General features: G+C 49.0%; 1 protein-coding gene across 1 annotated transcript; it reads right to left on the minus strand.

Moving 5' to 3' along the window:
• Nucleotides 1-1,729: 1,729 nt before the first annotated feature.
• On the minus strand, nucleotides 1,730-17,044 carry MACO1 (macoilin 1). The gene is made up of 11 exons (XM_048969171.1): nucleotides 16,840-17,044; nucleotides 13,565-13,706; nucleotides 12,741-12,867; nucleotides 10,902-11,025; nucleotides 9,508-9,686; nucleotides 8,181-8,676; nucleotides 5,896-6,054; nucleotides 5,534-5,716; nucleotides 4,350-4,470; nucleotides 3,021-3,195; nucleotides 1,730-2,188 (listed from the first exon to the last, which is right to left on the minus strand). The coding sequence occupies exons 1-11, from the start codon at nucleotides 16,917-16,919 to the stop codon at nucleotides 1,986-1,988; spliced, it is 1,989 nt and encodes a 662-aa protein (XP_048825128.1). The 5' UTR covers nucleotides 16,920-17,044; the 3' UTR covers nucleotides 1,730-1,985.
• Between the last annotated feature and the right edge of the window lie 806 nt (nucleotides 17,045-17,850).

Here is a 17,850-nt window from a genome sequence, read left to right on the forward strand (position 1 = left end):
TCTGCACTGGATCTGCTAACAGCGGTAACCCCACAGGGAAAAGAACGCAGCCGAGGCCGAATACCGGAACCTCAGCACTGACTGCAAAAGGTGCCGAAGGAGGCAGCAAAACGGGGAACCTCAGCACAAAAAAAGGTCAGTGATGCCATTTCGTGTCCACAGAATGGCCAGGATTGGAAGGAACCTCAAGGATGATGAAGCTCCAACCCCCTGCCACACGCAGGGCCACCAACCTCCACATTTCACAGCAGCCCAGGCTGCCCAGGGCCCCATCCAACGTGGCCTTGAACACCTCCAAGGACGGGGCATCACAGCCTCTCTGGGCAGCTGTTCCAGCACCTCACCACTCTCATAGCAAAGAACTTCCCCCTGACATCCAACCTCAATCTTCCCTCCCTCAACTTCAAACCATTTCCCCTTGTCCTGCCGTTATCCCCCCTTTCAAAGAGTTCTGTGCAACAATGGGAAACTTCCAGCAGTGGTGAGTGGTGGTGAGGATTACAAAGGATGAGCCAAAAATGCAGTAGACAGCAATGTGCACACCTGGCTGAAGTTCCAAGTTTATCCCAGAATAAAATATCTGTGCTGGAAATGATGAAACTTTAATACTTTTACTGCCTTGTGTGTCCTGCTTCGTTGTGTTTGTTTGTTTTTTAAATGAGCTGCACCAATTAGCAGGAAGCCTTAACAAAAAGCCTTTCAGAAGCCCTTTGTCTTTCCGACTCCCTGTTTGCAAACCCAGTGTTGAGTTTATTCTGCTCCTCCCCATTGTTTTGTTTCCCATCCTTTCAACCCCCACCCTCAAAATCATCTGCAGCCCTTTGGATGTCAGCAGTGCCAACGTTTCTTCTACCAACCTACAGCACACATTTTAACTCAAACCTTTCTGCAATTTCAAAAACTCCTTCAAAACCTCCTTGGCACAACGGCTGAAAAAAATATTCAGCTCTGTTTAAGTTTGCACACATGAGGTGATAGAAAAAAAGTAATAATAATAAAAAACCAGAACTGCAGCTTTTATTAGCCAGCTTTACAGTCTCTTGTATACAGTACATTGCACAGCTCTGCCTTCACAACGCTTCCTGGGTTAATATTGTGCCTTTTGTGATGCTGTATCATCAAGGCAAGTTACAGAACACTGCTGAGTTTATATCGAAATAAACAGAAGATGTAACCTTGGTTTATGATGAACATCCAAATTACCATGTACAATTTGCAGCAGACTCTGTAATGAGCTTGATATAAAGCTAGATGACAGCGAAGGGGGGAAAAATAGTTTAAACTATCAAGTTTCCTCTTGAAATGTCTTTTCCCAAGGCACTGTGAACAAGACTGTCAGCAGTTCTCAATGACCAGAGACACCAACGGGAGCATAAATATTTCACACAACAACCACGGTCGCATCCTCACCCATTTCCTCCTGCTTTCCCTTAAGCAACACCCCTGAATTTGGTTTGGTCCTTGGACGGGGGAATTAATTTCTCTTCCTCAACGCCTCCTATTTGTATTTAACACATCTATCAATCAAAGCTTTGTTGGATTATTTAACCCTTTCACTGTCAAAACAAAAGGTTTTTCCTCACTATTTCTCAATGAATCTGATTGGCAAATTCAACTCGATTGTTGAAAAATAAAAACAACGGGAGAAGAAAGGGTTCAAAATCAAGCAAAGCCCTGTATTTTCAAGAGGAAACCATGCACAAGTACATAAGAAGGCAAAATTGGCTACTTGAAAACCAAGAATCGTTTTTAATGCATTGGCCAAGGAAAATAAATTGCAAAGTTCTGTGAGGTTTCTAAAAATTTACAAGAAAAACTGATGGGCAGTTCTAGTCGATCAGATGGGTTTTTGTTTGTTTTTTCTCCTGTTTTAATGACAACAAATAACAGTCTCACACGATACAATTTCATCTTGGACTGCAAGAGACACTCCTGTGTGAAGCCTTCAGCACGGCGACGTCGCCGGGCAAAACCAGAGTTGGCATTCATTTCTTCATGGGCTGATAAACAGAGGCATTGGGATCGAGTCCAGAAGGGCTGGTCTCCACAAATTTGGAAGAGTAATGTGGGGAAACGGGGCTGAGCGTGCTGGTGGCTGCGGTGTAGGTGATGCTGGGCATTACTGCCATCACTTCGGCAATCTTCTGTTTGAGCTCCTTGATTTCCTGATCTTTCTGAATGATTTGCCCTGAAATGGCAAAGAGCGTCGCTGAGAAACAGCTGCACCTTCTCACCTTTCTCCATCACCTGTGATGAGCAGCTGAAGCCAAACGCCACGAAGGGATTTGGCTTTTTGATCTGCTAACAGCAAAAGCAAAAGACAGAGGGTGCAGCTGCCCCTCTGTGTCAGATGCTTACAGCACCACGTCACACCGTCACATCTAATATTCCGTTTTGCACTGTTTGGATCCACAGCTGCACGGTGCCAAAATGATTTTGATCCTGCACTGTCCCATTTGTCACAGCCACCCCATGGGGGGTCACTGAACACGTTATTCTCCTGATTCCCAAAGCTGTCCACACCATTTCTCTACACCCCCTGCGTTCCACACCACCCCCACACTCACAGACTCATGATTTATGTAACAGCATAAAGAGCACAGAAAAAAAAGGATTCTCATTGTAAGAAAGCCTTCCTGCAAACGAACTCCTTCGAGGAAATTCCACAGCTACTGAACCAAGACTTTACTTCCTTTGGCTCCAGGGCTCCCAGCTAACAGACAGCCCCGCAGGTTAAACGCTGGCTCCAAGCTCCCCCTGGTGGCACTGCAACACGGACACCTCTCTGCTTACCGACAGGGGGACCTTTGGGTTTTTCCCCCCCCCCATTTCGGTCTATTTGCTTCAGATCGAGGGCCGGTGCCAACAGACAGCGCTGCTATCTTATCTTCTGGCTCTTTCAAAGATCTCCAGCTTTGAGGAAACCATTTATAAAAAACAGAGGACATCCCAAGACGGCTTGGATTGGGGGGGGACCCCAGGATTCCCCATCTCCAACCCTCCCCACCACTCTCTGTTACCTTGGGCGATCTCAAGCTGCCGTTTCGCGTCTCCTAACGCCGAGAAAAGATCCAGCTTGATCCGCGTCTCTGCGCTCAGGCTGTTCTCTAAGTGCTGCGTTTTATCCTGCATGGCTGAAAGTGCTGACATCAACACCTCCGTATCCTTCTCGTTTTCCTTGTACTTCCTCAGTTCCTGTAGGAGCAATGAGGACAAATATTCCTGTAGGTTTCACGGATGAGCTGGACTGAGAAATCTTTCCCTTTCTTACAAGCACGCTACTGGGCCTGGTATTAATACAGTCAAATTAAAATGATGGTTAATTGAGGACGCTGTAGTATCACCTGCAGTAATTACACATGACCATCACACAAGTGATTAAAGCCATACTGTACAAACAGCAGCTACAGTGCAGTGAGCAGGTCCACAGAATGAACAGATTTGGAAGGGACCTCGAGGATCACGGAGCTCCAACCCCCCTGTGCCATGCAGGGCCACCAACCTCCACATTCAATACCAGCCCAGGGCCCCATCCAACGTGGCCTTGAACACCTCCAGGGATGGACGGGGCATCACAGCCTCTCTGGGCAGCTGTTCCAGCACCTCACCACTCTCACAGCAAAGAACTTCAGTCCCGTTTCCCTGCTCCTCAGCTCCTTGCTGTCTGTGAGACCTTTCACCCATCCCTCCCAGCTGAGAGCTGCACAGAGCTCTTCTGCAAGCACAAAGAGCCAAGCTGTGGAATATGAAAGCAGCTGGAATGGGGACAAAGCCCTTACCAGGAAGTTTGAAGCTATACTAAATAAAGACTGACTGCATTGTAAGCTATTTCAGTTGTCTGATGGGAGGGACTTCTTCATCTTTGCGTGCTTTTCACATTTAACCAAACTGATGCAAACCCAGAAATGTAGAGAAGTGAAAAGGAGGGAGCAATTATTGCATGGAAGTCAGTCACCTTGTGGTTGGGAATGGCTATTTCTAGATGGTTGGGGTTTTTGTTGTTGAATTCCTTACTTGCCAACATTTAAAACAACACAGACTGCCAACAAGGCCTCACACAGGACATAAGGTGTAGTGGATGTTATGTTTTCCTCAGTCTATCCTGACCATTGGTGTGGGGAAAAGAAAATCAACCCAAATCATTTAAACACTGGAGTGGCGTGGAGCTGAGACCTGTAACCTTTCTCATCCCCATCTTCTTACAAACTCTGATGCAAGACATGCAAGAAACACATCTGAAGAGACCAATTCTTGGAGGTGTTCATTGCCTCTTGCGTAGATCCAGAGCTCTCACACCCTTGAGACTGCTTGCTGTGATGCTGCTCTAAGCCCTGGCGCTTTCTTGTTACCTGAACTTTCATTTCTAGTTCTCGTATCTGATCTTCTTTCAGCTTGATGTCAATGCTCAGCTTCTTGCACTCTGTCTCCAGCTCTCGGATGCGATTCCGTAAAGTTTCGGTACATTCTCCTCTGCAGAAAAAGCATTGAAAGAGAAGACAGTGAATAAAAGCAGGAGGCTGTGAGCCCGGGATTGCTTATTACATGACAAGTACTACCAGTATTGATGGATAAGAAAGGAAAGGTAACTTTGCTCTTTTCAGTAGGAAATTTTCCCTATGGCAACAATGAAAAACTCCACGGAGTTCCCCAATTTTACACCTTGAGCAGTGGGAAGTTGCCTGGAACGTTTATGAAGGATGGAGAACAGAAAAGCTGAAATAAAGCTTTTCAGACACTTGGATCACTGCCATCACTGTCACTTGCATCACATTTTCATGTTAAAAACCATTCCATCTTACACCTGCATGAATACTGAAATATCACTGTGCTGAGCACTGCCAGTCAGTGGCTACAGCAGCAGATTTCTGAGGAGCAACATAAAGGCCATTTTGGCCAAGGTCACTGCATGAAACCTTGATGCACAGCCCCCATGTGAAAGGGGAGGTTCTGTTTTGAGAAGACTGACCCACACAGGGCACAACAGCTCTCTGCCAGCACAGCCACTGTACAGCTGATAACTCACAGAATCACAGAATGGCCAGGGTTGGAAGGGACCTTGAGGATGATGAAACTCCAACCCCCCACCAATGCAGGGCCACCAACCTCCACATTCAATACCAGCCCAGGCTGCCCAGGGCCCCATCCAACCTGGCCTTGAACACCTCCAAGGACGGGGCATCACAGCCTCTCTGGGCAGCTGTTCCAGCACCTCACCACTCTCACAGCACAGAACTTCCCCCTGACATCCAACCTCAATCTGCCCTCCCTCAACTTCAAACCATTTCCCCTTGTCCTGCTGTTATCTTTCCAAGAGTTGATTCCCCTCCTGTTTTAGGCTCCCTTTAGGTACTGCAGGCTGCACTGAGGTCACCCCACAGCCTTCTGTTCTCCATGCTGAACAAGCCCAGCTCCCTCAGCCTGCCTTCATAGGGGAGCTGCTGCAGCCCCCTGATCACCTTTGTAAACTCAGAGTGCATTCATCATCTGAGACATCTTCTGGAGCTGATATTCCTTCTGGGGCAGAACCACACACCTTGTAGCAGCAGCAAATGCAACAGCACGTGCAGCAGTCGCTTCTTCCAACTTCTTTCTCTTCTTTTCTTCCATTAATTGTTTTTCTACAAAGGCTCTTGCCTCTTGCTCTGCCTTTAGTTTCTTCTCCAGCTGGCTGATCATTTGCTTGTCTTTCTGTTTCATTTGTACAGCATTGTGCAATCTGGAAGAAATCAGGTATGGGGTTTAGCACAGGTTTTCACTTTCTACTGTCACAAGTCCCAGGTGAGTCTTGCTTTCTTGCAAGCACCTCATACTTTGTCAAGTCTTAACACAGCATTTCCCCCTCCAGCAAACTCCAGCCATCAGCATCCATCTCACACAGCTGTACAGAGCACCTACTTGTTCTGGAGCAGCTCGTTTTCCTGCCGGAGCTGCCCGATCTCAGACCGAATTCCCCGTTCTGTGTTGGTCAAAGAACTGATCTGGCTACGCAGCTCCTGCTCGATCTGCCTGCTTGCTTGCAGGTCAGCCTTTAACTTTTTAATGTCTTGTTCCAACCTAAGACAGACAATTTTAAAAGAGGGTGTTCAGTTTAAAAGACTGCAATTCCCCGTTACCCAAAGGTCCCAGTGCATCAGACGATCAGTTCAGACATGATGCCTCTCCTTGCTGTATCATCTGTTAGGTAACTCTACACACACAGCTCTACGTACAGCTGTGCAAACCCTTCACAACCCCCATGGGAATTCTGTTCCCCTCCACCACTGCAGCACTGTGCAACACCTGATGGAATCGCCTCCTTCCCTCCATGCAGAAATGAAACTGATAAGGCTGAGAAACCCCCAGGGCTGCCAGGTGACCACAAGAGCACATTTTCGCTTTTCTCACCTCATTCAGGCTGTGTCAGTGATGCTCTGCACCCCTGAATTCTCACTAAACACAGTTGGTTTTTTCCTCCAAGCACAAAACGTACCTGCGTTCTGTTACCCATAGTTCAGGACTTGGTGAAGTTAGTTTCAATTCCTCCTGACCTGAGAGAATCTGCCATACACTTAATTGCAGCCTTAGCAAGTCATGCAAGCTTATTTGTTAATATATTTTCATCTCAAATGGGTTAAATAGAAACACCAGTTTGTAATGAGAGGCCCCCAGCTCAGCTTTGCGTTCCCCACATGTTTGAAATTAATATCTTAAGATAAAATAATGAATAAAAAGTACATTGTATATGTATGCATAGATAGAAGAAAAATCATAGTGGGCAAACAGTGACAGCACTAAGCAAATGAATGCTTCATGCTGAGGACAACAAGTTACTTCAACACCTTGAGCTCCATCGTGACAATCCGACAGCAGGAAAATGTCCTCCCTGTACGAGTTAGGAAGCCAATAATCCATCACAGGGTAAGGACCAAATGTTTCCTGCCTGGTTTCTCTCATTACAACAATCAGATCTGCCAAAATTAGTGGTAATTCATTAAAAAAAAAAGATCAGTTCCCATTTAAAAAAATAAAGAAGCGCACTTCTTGCATCCTCTGGCGTGAGCCTCGTGCTCATCTTCAGCCCCCAAATGTTCTGCTGTTAAAAAGCAAGTCTGAGCTCTTCTGTGCATACAGAGCCAATGCCAATTTCTTTGTTTCTCATTACTAGAAACACAGATATGCTTCTTTTTTCCTTCAGCACTGCTGCCTATCATTACTGCTCCCAGTAACAAAGCAGACGACTGAGCAGTCCCCTCCAAGATGGATCGTTTCCCTTACTGCCTTGGGAAGGCAAAGACAGCTCAGGCTGCTGCTTCCAGCTGTCCATCACCCACTGATGAACGCTGTGTCCCTTTGGTTACACTGCTCCATAATCACCTGGCTACAAAAACTGAAGTTCTACACGACCCAGAGTGCTTTGCTAAGAGAGCTGTTCTTTGTTTTGCCCTCGTTGCCCCTGCTGCCAACGTGAGCATGCAGCACTTCAGTTCTTCTATGGGCGCTGTGCCACTGCTAGCAGCTCCTCAGGGCGAACTTCAGGCGAGTGGACATCGAGATGAGAGCTCTCCCATCTTTGCTGTCCTGTTCAAGTGCTGTGGCCTGCATTTAAACTGGTTAGTGAGCAGTAATGCAGCTCACAAGCACAGCAAGTTCGAGTGATTGCATCAAGGAGTCGGAGGGCAGCTGATAATTGCATCTGTATTTGTGAACTGAAAGCAAAATCCAAATGTTTCAGAAGGAAAAAGAGACCCCACCACCAGATGAGAAACCAAAACCTGCCCAAGTACCACCGAGCCCCTCTGAATTCCCTGGGGATGGAAAAATCACCTGGGCATGCTTGCCAAGAATGCCCTGAGCTCTGCAATGAGCATTCTCCACATTTTCCTCGTGCCTTTCCTCCAATGACAGCCATCCAGAGCCTCGCAACACCCTGTGAGGTCGGTGAGGACCACATCCTGAGGGACACTGGAAGCTGTTTGCTGAACACCATGTGGCCACGGGAGGCAAAAGTTGGGAACAGACCCCAGCAGGCTGCCTGCTGCCTGCCTCACCCCACTGCCAGCCAGCTCTGTCCTCCCTACGAGACCACAGCTTACATCTCCCTCAGAAGACCAACTAAGAACCTAAACCCCAACAAAACCCCAACCACCCCCCAAAGCCTGGCGCCACGAGAGGCTCCTGCACTGCGTTCCAACGAAACTCACCTCACCAACGCATCTGGTTTGCTGAGCTGGTTATTGGGAATACAATTCTCCATTAAGTCCTTATGTGCACTGGGGCTCTTGCTCGGACACTTCTGCTTCTTCTCGTTCTTCGTGGCTGCTGAGGGGATGCTCCCGTTGGTCGCACTGTGGCTGCGTGGGGAGGAGTTCACAACCCCACTGACGTTCTTGTAATTTTTGGATGAGGCAGTGCATGAGTCCTCCTTTAAGAGGTTTTCTGTACTTCCCACGAGATCGTTGTTCAATCTTTTACTATTGATATGGTTTTCCATATATTCAATTTCTTGTATTTTAGAGTCTACGGGTTGCAAAATGTTGTTATTTATTCCGAGATTGTGTTTCTTAGCATCCTTGTCCTTTTCTTTCCCTTTTTCTCTATATTCTAGCTCTGGCAACGTTGCAGATAATTTTTTATTGGCTGGAATGCCTCCATTGTGCTGCAAAAGTATCGAGGAATCCATCTCAGATAATCCTTTGGCTGCAATACCAAAATAAAGAAAAAAAGTAATTAGTTTGTTAAAAATCAATCAATATTATGACACGGAGAAAAACGGTGGCGTCTACAACCATCTCTTCTGCTGAAGGCAATCATTAAGAGTCTGCTTAGCAAAAATGAAACAAACCCAAACCCAAGAAGAAAAAAAATGGGTGGCCAGCAGGGAGGGGAGGTGATTGTGCCCCTCTGCTTGGATCTTGTGAGGCCCCATCTGCAGCGCTGCAGTCAGAGCTGGGTCCCCCAACATGAGAAAGATGTGGAGCTCTTGGAGGAGCCACTGAGATGATCAGAGGCTGGAGCACCTCTATGAGGAAAGGCTGGAGGAGCTGGGCTTGTTTAGCTCAGAGAAGAGAAGGCTCCAGGGAGACTCCATTGTAGCCTTCCATTACTTGAAGGGAACATACAAACAGGAGGGAGAACAGCTGTTTGTGAGGGTGGATGGTGACAGGAGAAGGGGGAATGGTTTTAAGCTGAGACAGGGGAAGTTTAGGTTGGATATGAGGAGGAAGTTTTTCACCCAGAGGGTGGTGAGGCACTGGCACAGGTTGCCCAAGGAGGCTGTGGATCCCCATCCCTGCAGGCATCCAAGGCCAGGCTGGATGTGGCTCTGGGCAGCCTGGGCTGCTGGTTGGCGACCTGCACACAGCAGGGGTTGGAGCTGGATGAGCACTGTGCTCCTCTGCAACCCAGGCCATTCTAGGGTCAGACCAAACCAAACCAAAGGTTTCTTTCAGCCTCCTCTGGGATCACAAGGGATGAAAGCAGCAGGACCTTGAGGCGCTGGTGGAACAAAGAGCAGGAGGAGCAGCTCACCTTCCTCTGCCTCCCTCTCCTGCCGCTGCAGCATCTGCTGCTCCGGGGGCAGCGCTTGCTGCAGGAGCTGCATGTAGAACTCGTTCTCCTTCTGCACCTCTTTTTGTTTTCTTAAACGCATTTTGTAGCTGACGTAGCTTTTAAAGCCAAAGCCCAAACTGACGACAGGGTAACCAATGCTACAGGAAAAAAAAAGAGCAACTTTATTATTCCAAATGTAAATGAATGAAGTGCAAAGCTGCGAGCGCATCTGAATTACAATTTTTCACACAGTGATCCACAGAACTTTTGTGCTGTGCTATGATAAGAATGGAGAGAGTTTGTTACCAAGCTACAGCTCGTTACAGACTAATTGCAACATAAATGACTACAAGGATGCAATTGCATGGTGCATGGCAGTGCCAGCTGCTGGACAAGTGCAAGGTGCAACCGTGCATCTCTCCAGGAGGTAGCAGCCAACTGCAATCTGGTTTTGGTCCTGAGGGGCCGTGCAAACACCTGCATATAAAAATACATTGTCTTTGGCAAGCATCGTAACAAAGCACCACAACTCTGCATTTTGAACACAGCAGGCGTTCCTACACTGGGGAAAACTCCCATCTAAATGACTGCGTGAACCATGGAAGTCTTCCCACTCTTTGCTCAGTAACAGCACTGCACGATCTGCATGATCTGCATTTCTAAGTACGCTTCCAGAATGCAAGAACCATTTGCATATGCATCTGCCAGTGCTCCTTTTGTGATGCTGAGCAAAGCCAGCTGTAGCTCCAGTTTGAAAACCCTGATGACAAGCTGAGATGTCTGCATCTAATTCAGCAATAGAAAGACTTTTCTTCACAGCTCCTGAACTGTTTCTGTAACCTGAGCAGAATTCAGTTCGTGTTTAAGGGGTTTATTTGCACAGCGTGGATAACAGAAATGAAACTGACAGATGCCAAATGAATGAGGGCTGTCCCATGGAGAAATGGACCAAATACTCTGGGAACCAAAGAGGACACACATTATCCCAGCAAAGCCTTGTGTACACTACAAACCTGTGGTAGAGAAGTGCACCTCTGGATGAGAAGCATTCTTCATTAGAGAAAATCGTCTTAATGGAATACATGAATCATGAGTGAAAATATTTCTGTGCCACTTTTGCCTTCCACTCGTTACAAAGGTACAGGATTTGTAAATGGATGACAAGAGCTCCCACAAATATCACAAATACCTCCAGGACAACCACACTTGGTCAGGGTGTAACACAACGTTATGGACAGAATGCTTAAGGACAGCTGTGAGAGGGAGAATCAAACGGCCAAACCCTGAAGCAACACCCAAAGCCCCGGGTATTGACCCCTCTGGTTTAATAATAAGTGCTTAATAAGAAATGTTAATGAGCAAAGGGGACTTACCAGTGTGCTGCGAAGGGACGACAAAGGTCCACGTGGAAGTTCTTTAAATCTTTAAATCTAATTGCTGCTTCGATATAAACAAAAAGTATCCACAGTGATACTGTTGGTAGACACACACCCCTCTCTATGGAGGGGAGAGAGGGAAGGAGAGACAGGGGAAAAGAGAGAGAGAGAAACACCTCAGTACCATACGACAAGCAGCAGACATTCGACAGCCATTTTTAAAGGTTTCCAAAAGGCAGCGGGCAATTTTCAGACATTTATAAGTGGAACTGTAAGAGCTTGGGAGTTTTTTTGCTTGATAAAAGTATCTGGGATGTCTTTAAGGTGGTTCTGATCGCCTGCCTCCTTATCTTGTTTGATTGCTGTTACGAGGCACCGGCGGAAACCAGCAGAGGTGGAGCAAACTGCACAGCGCGGCACAGCGCCGTATTTAGACCAGGAATGCGAGTGGAAGGAGCTGCAGAAGATGAGCTCATGTTACAGCTGCCAACCTCGCAGCCAGAACTGCTTCCCCACCCCAAGTTCGGGATCTGCCAGGCCCAGCACTGAGCAGATGGGCCTCAGGAGCCGCTCACGGTGGAGGAACGGAGGGCACAGCACAGATCCTTCCCTGCAGCAGCCAAGCAAAGCTCAGCTCAGCTCTCAACCCTCTTGCTCAATGGAAGCCACTGCTGACTGTGTTACTGCTGCTGTAGAATCCCACAACTCAATCGCAGCTCCGTGCCCCAAACCTCATCAGGTTCCTGGCTACGCGCCGACGTCGACGTCTTGTGTGCTTATTTGGAAGCAGGTCTCCAGTTTGGAGCTGTGGGTGCTATTTTGAGGCCCTGATGTGATTTGCTTTGCTCTGTTTACTATGCTCTCTACTTTTGGTCTCTCTTGAACTGCTTCCTTCCATGCAAATTGGAAAGCTATGGTGAAATCCCTCTGCTACAAGGGATGTTCTGGGAGGTAATGCACTACCTAAATAGATCAGCACTTTCTCCAAAAAAAAAAAAAAAAAAAGAAAAAGCAAATTCCCATCAACTTAAATAAGCATGAAAGAAAGATTAATTCCTAAGGCTGCAGGGAAGCAGAGCTAAACAGCTGAAGTTCAAGCTGGGTCCATCAGATGCTGCCTTTGCTCTGAGAACAGCTTGAGAGAACGCTTCGACATCTTAACACAACCCTAAAAATAAACCCAGGTTTGGGGGTTTTTTTTAACCTATTTTATATTGGGCAGCAACTGGTTCAGAGTCTTTTCCATGAACTCCCACGCTGTCATTATTCCCCATGACTAACTTGTCAGGGAGATGACTGCTTTCACCAGCAAGCTGAGAAGCAATCCGTGCTATCCTGCAAGCTCCCATCATCTCACTGCAGGACTAACACAGAAACATTACCAGAGTCCCAAACACCAATGTCCTGGGGGACCAAAAGCTGCCTTTAAGCAAAGCAAGGTGTCTTCCTGAATTAAATGTATGGGGGTATATGGTGATATCCCAATTAAACAGCACATTAGTTGAGCAGTGGGAAGGGCATCGTATTGTTTCAGAGCTCTTGCATTTGCTCAGGACCTGTTGAGCTGTGCAGGAGTGTCCTGAAGTCAGGAACTCCTGCTCACAGACCTTCAGTTCCAGCAGTTAATCATTAAGTGAAGATTAACCACAAGATGTACAAAGAGAGATGATATCGGGCGCACACAAGGATACCAAGGGCAACAGAAAACATTTCTTACCAGTGTAAAAAGTGCCTTAAAGCAAATCTGACAAATAGAAGAGGGGTTCTGCATGTGATCAAGAATTAATTAAGATACCTATTCGAATCAGTGTGTTTAATTAAAGAACAACGACCTACCTGTGTGCCAGACATACTGTACCCACACGTACGTGCTGGCAGCAAAGAACAGCCATTGTATTGGTATGAAGAGCAGACATATTATATTTGATGTGAATGCTACGCACACAAAAAATACTGAAAAAGCCTAAAAAGAAAGGAGGGAAAGAAGAGTGTTTCAGATTATTCAGCAAACGTCACCAATGAGTCCAGCACAGAAACGTGAGCGTGATTTGTAACCAGGGCAAAGAAACTGCTGCACCGTTTGGGCTGGGGGAGATCACTAAGATCATCCAGCACAAGCAAACAGAGCAGCGTGGCTGATGGCAGGACAGATCTGTCCGTTCATGAGCCAATGTACAGCCTGAGGATATCTGTGCCCCAGCCACCCCTCCTGCAAGTCCCCAAGCTGCTGCATTTACGCCTTGTTTTGTTTGAAGATGGCTGACACGCAGTGCTGATGCAGTGCCATCATTAAGATTCCACTACAAATAAAAACCAGCAGCGTCACTGAACTCTCCCCAGGTGGTAAATGTTTAAACAGGCGAGGGCTTAAAGGAAGCTCTAATGGAGGGGGATCTAAACAAAACCCCTTATCTCAGGAATTCAAACGCTATCTGCCTGCAGGGAGCTATGTGACAGCCATGTGTTCCGCTTCCACTTGCCACAGATTAAAGAGGCAAAGTGAGAAGGAAGAGACTCGAGCACAAGTCACATCGCCACCTGGCAGCTCCTTTTGTGGAAGTGAGCATCAGGGCCACGAAATAAGCTGTGGAGCGTGGAAATGACCCTGCTGCCTCACAGGACTTCCCCACAGAGGGCCAGCAGCTCCGTGCTGTACTCACCAAGCCCTGGTATCTGAAGGAATCGTAAACGCTCCTGATGAAGAGCCAGAAGGGCCACAGATACTCAAACCTGAACTCCAGGACAAAGTCTGCTAGCAGTACCAGTGCCCACACCACCAGGAACTTCAGGTACAGGAAAGTACTGCAAAGGAAAAAGAAAAGCGATCTCACTCAGCGTTTCCAATACAAAGACTGATTAAAAAAAAGCAAACGATGGTACAAACTTAAGAACTTCTTGCTTTTAATTAATTAAAAGGTCAGGAATAAAAACTGTCGGTAACTGCAATACAGGAGAGAAGATTTCATACACAATAATTAGACCACGGGTCGCCCTCCATTAAAATCAAGCCTTGTCCAACACAGCTGACTTACGTGCAGCTGCATTTATTGTTCCAGCAGCAATGAAGGCGTGCTGCTCTGCCCAGATGCTCGGCCTCAAGCTCCCCTTTGCTCTGCAATGGATTTGCACAAAGCAAAGCCTGGCAAACAGAGACGCTGCCACAGCTGCTGTGCTCCTCTCCTGCTCTGCTCTCCCCCATCCTCGGGGCTGAGATGTTTCTGCCTCCCCCTCCTCACACCGCAGATGTTCTCTCATTGTCTGCTGAGCACGGAACCCCATGGCCAAGACCTAAAGGTGCATTTGAAGCCTTTAACTGCAGCCACTGGGAAGGGTGTTTCGATGCCGAGCTGCCAAAGGGGTGCATTTAAACATATCTACGTTCAAATTCATACATAGGGAAAAAAAAAACAACAACAAAGCAAAACACAAAAAGGGTGCATTTGCAGCACGCTGCAGCTGGCGGGGACCCTTGGGAGGAAGGCACACAGATCCCGACCACAAAGGCACGCTGACACCCCTCAAATGAGATTATGAGAATAAAACCAAGGCCCAAAGGCGGCAGCAGCCCCCCTCCCTCCCCCCGCTTTGTATCAGCCCTTCCCAGCGCTGCTTCTCCCTCTGGTGCCTCTATTGTCCCTCTGTGCCACGCGCTGATGCGCAGCCCAGAGCACAGCGTTGCTCTGTGACCCCACACCTGCAGTTCTGACACCCGCTGATGCCTAAAATCCGGGCAATCAGTTTTCTGACCCACGTGCAAAATGCTGGAGGAGGAGGATTCCTCTTTGGGGAGCAGCTTTACACCGAAAGAGGGGAACTGAGGTCAGATGTGAGCAGGAGCTCCTTTACTCAGAGGTCACACAGCAACAAAATGGAATGGAGCGGTGGTGGGAAGGGTCCTCCTCTGCTGTGCCACCAGCGGGACTCGATGGAGAGCACACAACAGAGTCAGCAGCAGCAGAGTGGGGTGTGAAATACGTCAAGGACAAGGAGTGGGAGACCAGCAGCAAGAAGTCAACTTCAATTGCTTCGACAACAACAAGCTGCCATGAACGCATCAACCAACAGCCCAAGTCCTAAGGACGTGCAGCGCCAAAGACAAAAGATGCTAACTGCAAAACGATGGCAACAGAGAGCTGAAAAGGCATAAAGCAAAGTTCTGAATGTAAACTGTGGAGACCTTCTGAGCCCCACTCACCAAGCCTTGGGTGGCTTTGGAGACCTGCACTGTTATAAGGATCACAATGCTTTTTGCACAGGTAACACCTGTAGGGAGCTCAATTCATTGTGCTTTGCACATAATATCAGCTTGGGATTCTGCAGGACAGGAAACGATGGCACCCAAAATGCAAAAAGCAGCTTCAGGGATGGGGAGGGCAGGTGCTGCATGTTTGCTGGGGAAGGTTGGCTGCATGAAGGGCAGCTGCTCCCAAACTCTTCAGCATTGCAACTCGCAGCCGCATTCACCCCTCTGTGAGCGCACTGAAGGATTGGCACAAGGGTGGGAAGATTGGTCTTCAATTAAAAAGCAAACACAAATCCTGCAAAGATTCAAGTGTGCTCATCAAGCTGTTTGCTCAGCCTAGCTGCTCTGTTTGTATCACTGCGGTGCTGCCTCCTGATAACTGTATTTACTGGGTTTGTGTAAGCTGATGGCAGCAATTAAGATAAGTTGAGTAAATAGCTACAGTAACCAGAGTAATTTTAATGATTTGGAATTCTATCGTTATAGAGACGCTGCCTGTATGTAAATCATGGGCAGAAAGTGAGGAAAAAAAGCAAAACAGAAGAAAAAAAAAAAAAAGAATAAACAAGGAATAAAGAAATCCAGGAGGGAAATGCCCCCAGCCCCATTTCCAGCCTGCAGACCAGCTCCTCTTCCTGCGGAACAACACCTCAAAGCCACCCCGTGCTTCTGCTCATCAAAGCCCCACCTGTAACAAAGGCTGAAAATCCCATTTCTGATACAAAACATTGCAGGAGAAGCTCCTGCAAGAGCCTGGCATCTCCAACAGCTCTCCACGCAGCAGCTCTGCATGCTGCCCCAACCACACTCACTCTGTGCTGCTCCACACCTTTCCCAGCTCTCCCTTTTCTCTCCCCCTCCCCACCCTGTGCCATGGGCAGCACGCGATTCCCACTGCTGACACTCAAACTGTTCCACTAAGACAAATCACCCCGCATAACAACTTCCAAGCAATCGCCGTAACGATCCGAGCGCTGCTTTCTCAACGCCGGGAGCCAAAAACAAGATGCTCCCTTCTCCCGAGCAGGGACCCACGAGGAGCAGAGCAGCACATCCCAACACCTGTCACAGCCACAGCCGCCCATCCTCCTGCACAGCAAACACCTGCAGCGCGCAAGGTTTCCACTCAGAGCACAGCCAAACCTCTGCCGGGCTGGAAGCAGAAACGGGACAACTTCCACAAGTCAGTTTGCATAGACGTTAGACCTCCGGTAAGGTTGGAGAAGGGCCATGCAGAGCACGCAGCCCAACCACTGCCCCGTGAGCGCTCTGACCGCGTCCCTCAGTTCCAAACCCGCTCCTTTCCAACCCCCCCACTGCCGGTGACCCCCGACCCCCCCCCTCCCCCCCCAGCCCTACCGGCTCACCGCCCTTCCTTCCGAGCGCTGATTTCCCCCCGTACATCACCGCACCGCCCGCACTGCCGTCACCTTTCCCCCCCACCGCCGTTACCTGCGCTCAGCCGGACCCCCCACCGCGCCCTCCTTTCCGAGCCCCGCCTCGCCTCACCTCGCCCGCCGGCTCTCCCCGCTCCCCACGTGCGGTCCGGCTGCGGGGCGGCGGTCGCCATGTCGCTCGGCCCGCTGTCAGGGCGGGGGCGGGGCGCGGCCGGGCCGGGGAGCCGCGGAGCTCCCGGCGTTACCCCCCCCCCCCCACTCCTCCTTTCCCTCCCCTCCCCCGGCCGTTCGCTACCTGCCGTAGATGCCCTCGGCGATGCGGTTCCGCTTGAGCGGCCGCCGCAGCTTGCTGCAGTCCGCGCTCCGCCGCTTCATCCTCCCGCCGCCTCCCGGCCCCGCGCCGCCCCGCTCACGGCAGCACCATGCGGCCCTCGGGTTCCTCGCGCTGCGCGGCTGCCGTCGTTTTTCTTTTTGTTTTTTTTTTTTTCTGTCTTTTTTTTTTTTAATTCTCCCCCCTCCTCTTTTTCTTTTTTTTTTTCTTTTTTTTTTTTTTTTAATAACCCCGGGAAACAAAGAAATAAAAATAATTCCTGGTCGGTCCCTCCCCGCCGCGTCCCCCCGCGCAGCCGCCGCGCAACGACCTGCCCTCCCCGACGCTGTCCAATCGAACGGTGGTGACGCAAGAATGACGGCTCTCTCGACCAATCGACGGCGGAAAAAGGCAGACGAACGGCCAAGAAGGCCTATGAGAATGCTGTACGGTTGGTCCCGCCCCGCGTCATCGAACGGCCTGCCCACGCGCTTGATTGACGGCCACGAGAGCCCATCGCAGAACAGGGATTGTGAATTGACGGCTCTTCAACCAATCGCTAAGCAGTTCTTGCTCTCCTCCCGCCTACTGTCCGTCTGCGATGGTTCCCGTCCCGTGCTGTGATTGACAGCAAGGCTGTCCAATGGGAGAGAGGAGGAAAACTCAAAGGACAGCTCAGCTATCCATTCGGAAGCGGAAAAAGGAGGGCTTAATTTCCTCTGTCACTGTAACTCTAAAGGGCCGCCCCTCATACTTGATTGACAACCTCGCTGACAAATCACTATCGTAATCCTCGGGGTGCGCTGTTCTTCCGCAACAACGCAGCCTTGTCCCGACGCCTCGCAGGATTTCGGGAAGAGAAGGGAGAAAAAAAAAAACCGAAAAGCAAACAGCGGAGCGACTGCAGCAAAGAAACACATTCAGGGGAGTGGCAGGAGAGCGGCCCAATGGCGGGGCAGGAAGGGGCGGGGCAACGCGGCCGTCCTGTCTCCGATC

This window comes from Lagopus muta, chromosome 23 (genome assembly GCF_023343835.1).
Source record: "Lagopus muta isolate bLagMut1 chromosome 23, bLagMut1 primary, whole genome shotgun sequence".
Taxonomy (NCBI): domain Eukaryota; kingdom Metazoa; phylum Chordata; class Aves; order Galliformes; family Phasianidae; genus Lagopus; species Lagopus muta.

What these genes read in the sequence shown, in the direction of transcription:
- MACO1 (XM_048969171.1), bottom strand. Translation starts at nt 16,919, where the DNA reads ATGAAGCGGCGGAGCGCGGACTGCAGCAAGCTGCGGCGGCCGCTCAAG. An exon ending in GCCGAGGGCATCTACGGCAG is followed by an intron (nt 13,707 to 16,839) that starts GTAGCGAACGGC and finishes TTTCCTTTGCAG; the next exon opens with TACTTTCCTGTACCTGAAGT. An exon ending in AAACCAGATGCGTTGGTGAG is followed by an intron (nt 6,055 to 8,180) that starts GTGAGTTTCGTT and finishes TGTCTGTCTTAG; the next exon opens with GTTGGAACAAGACATTAAAA.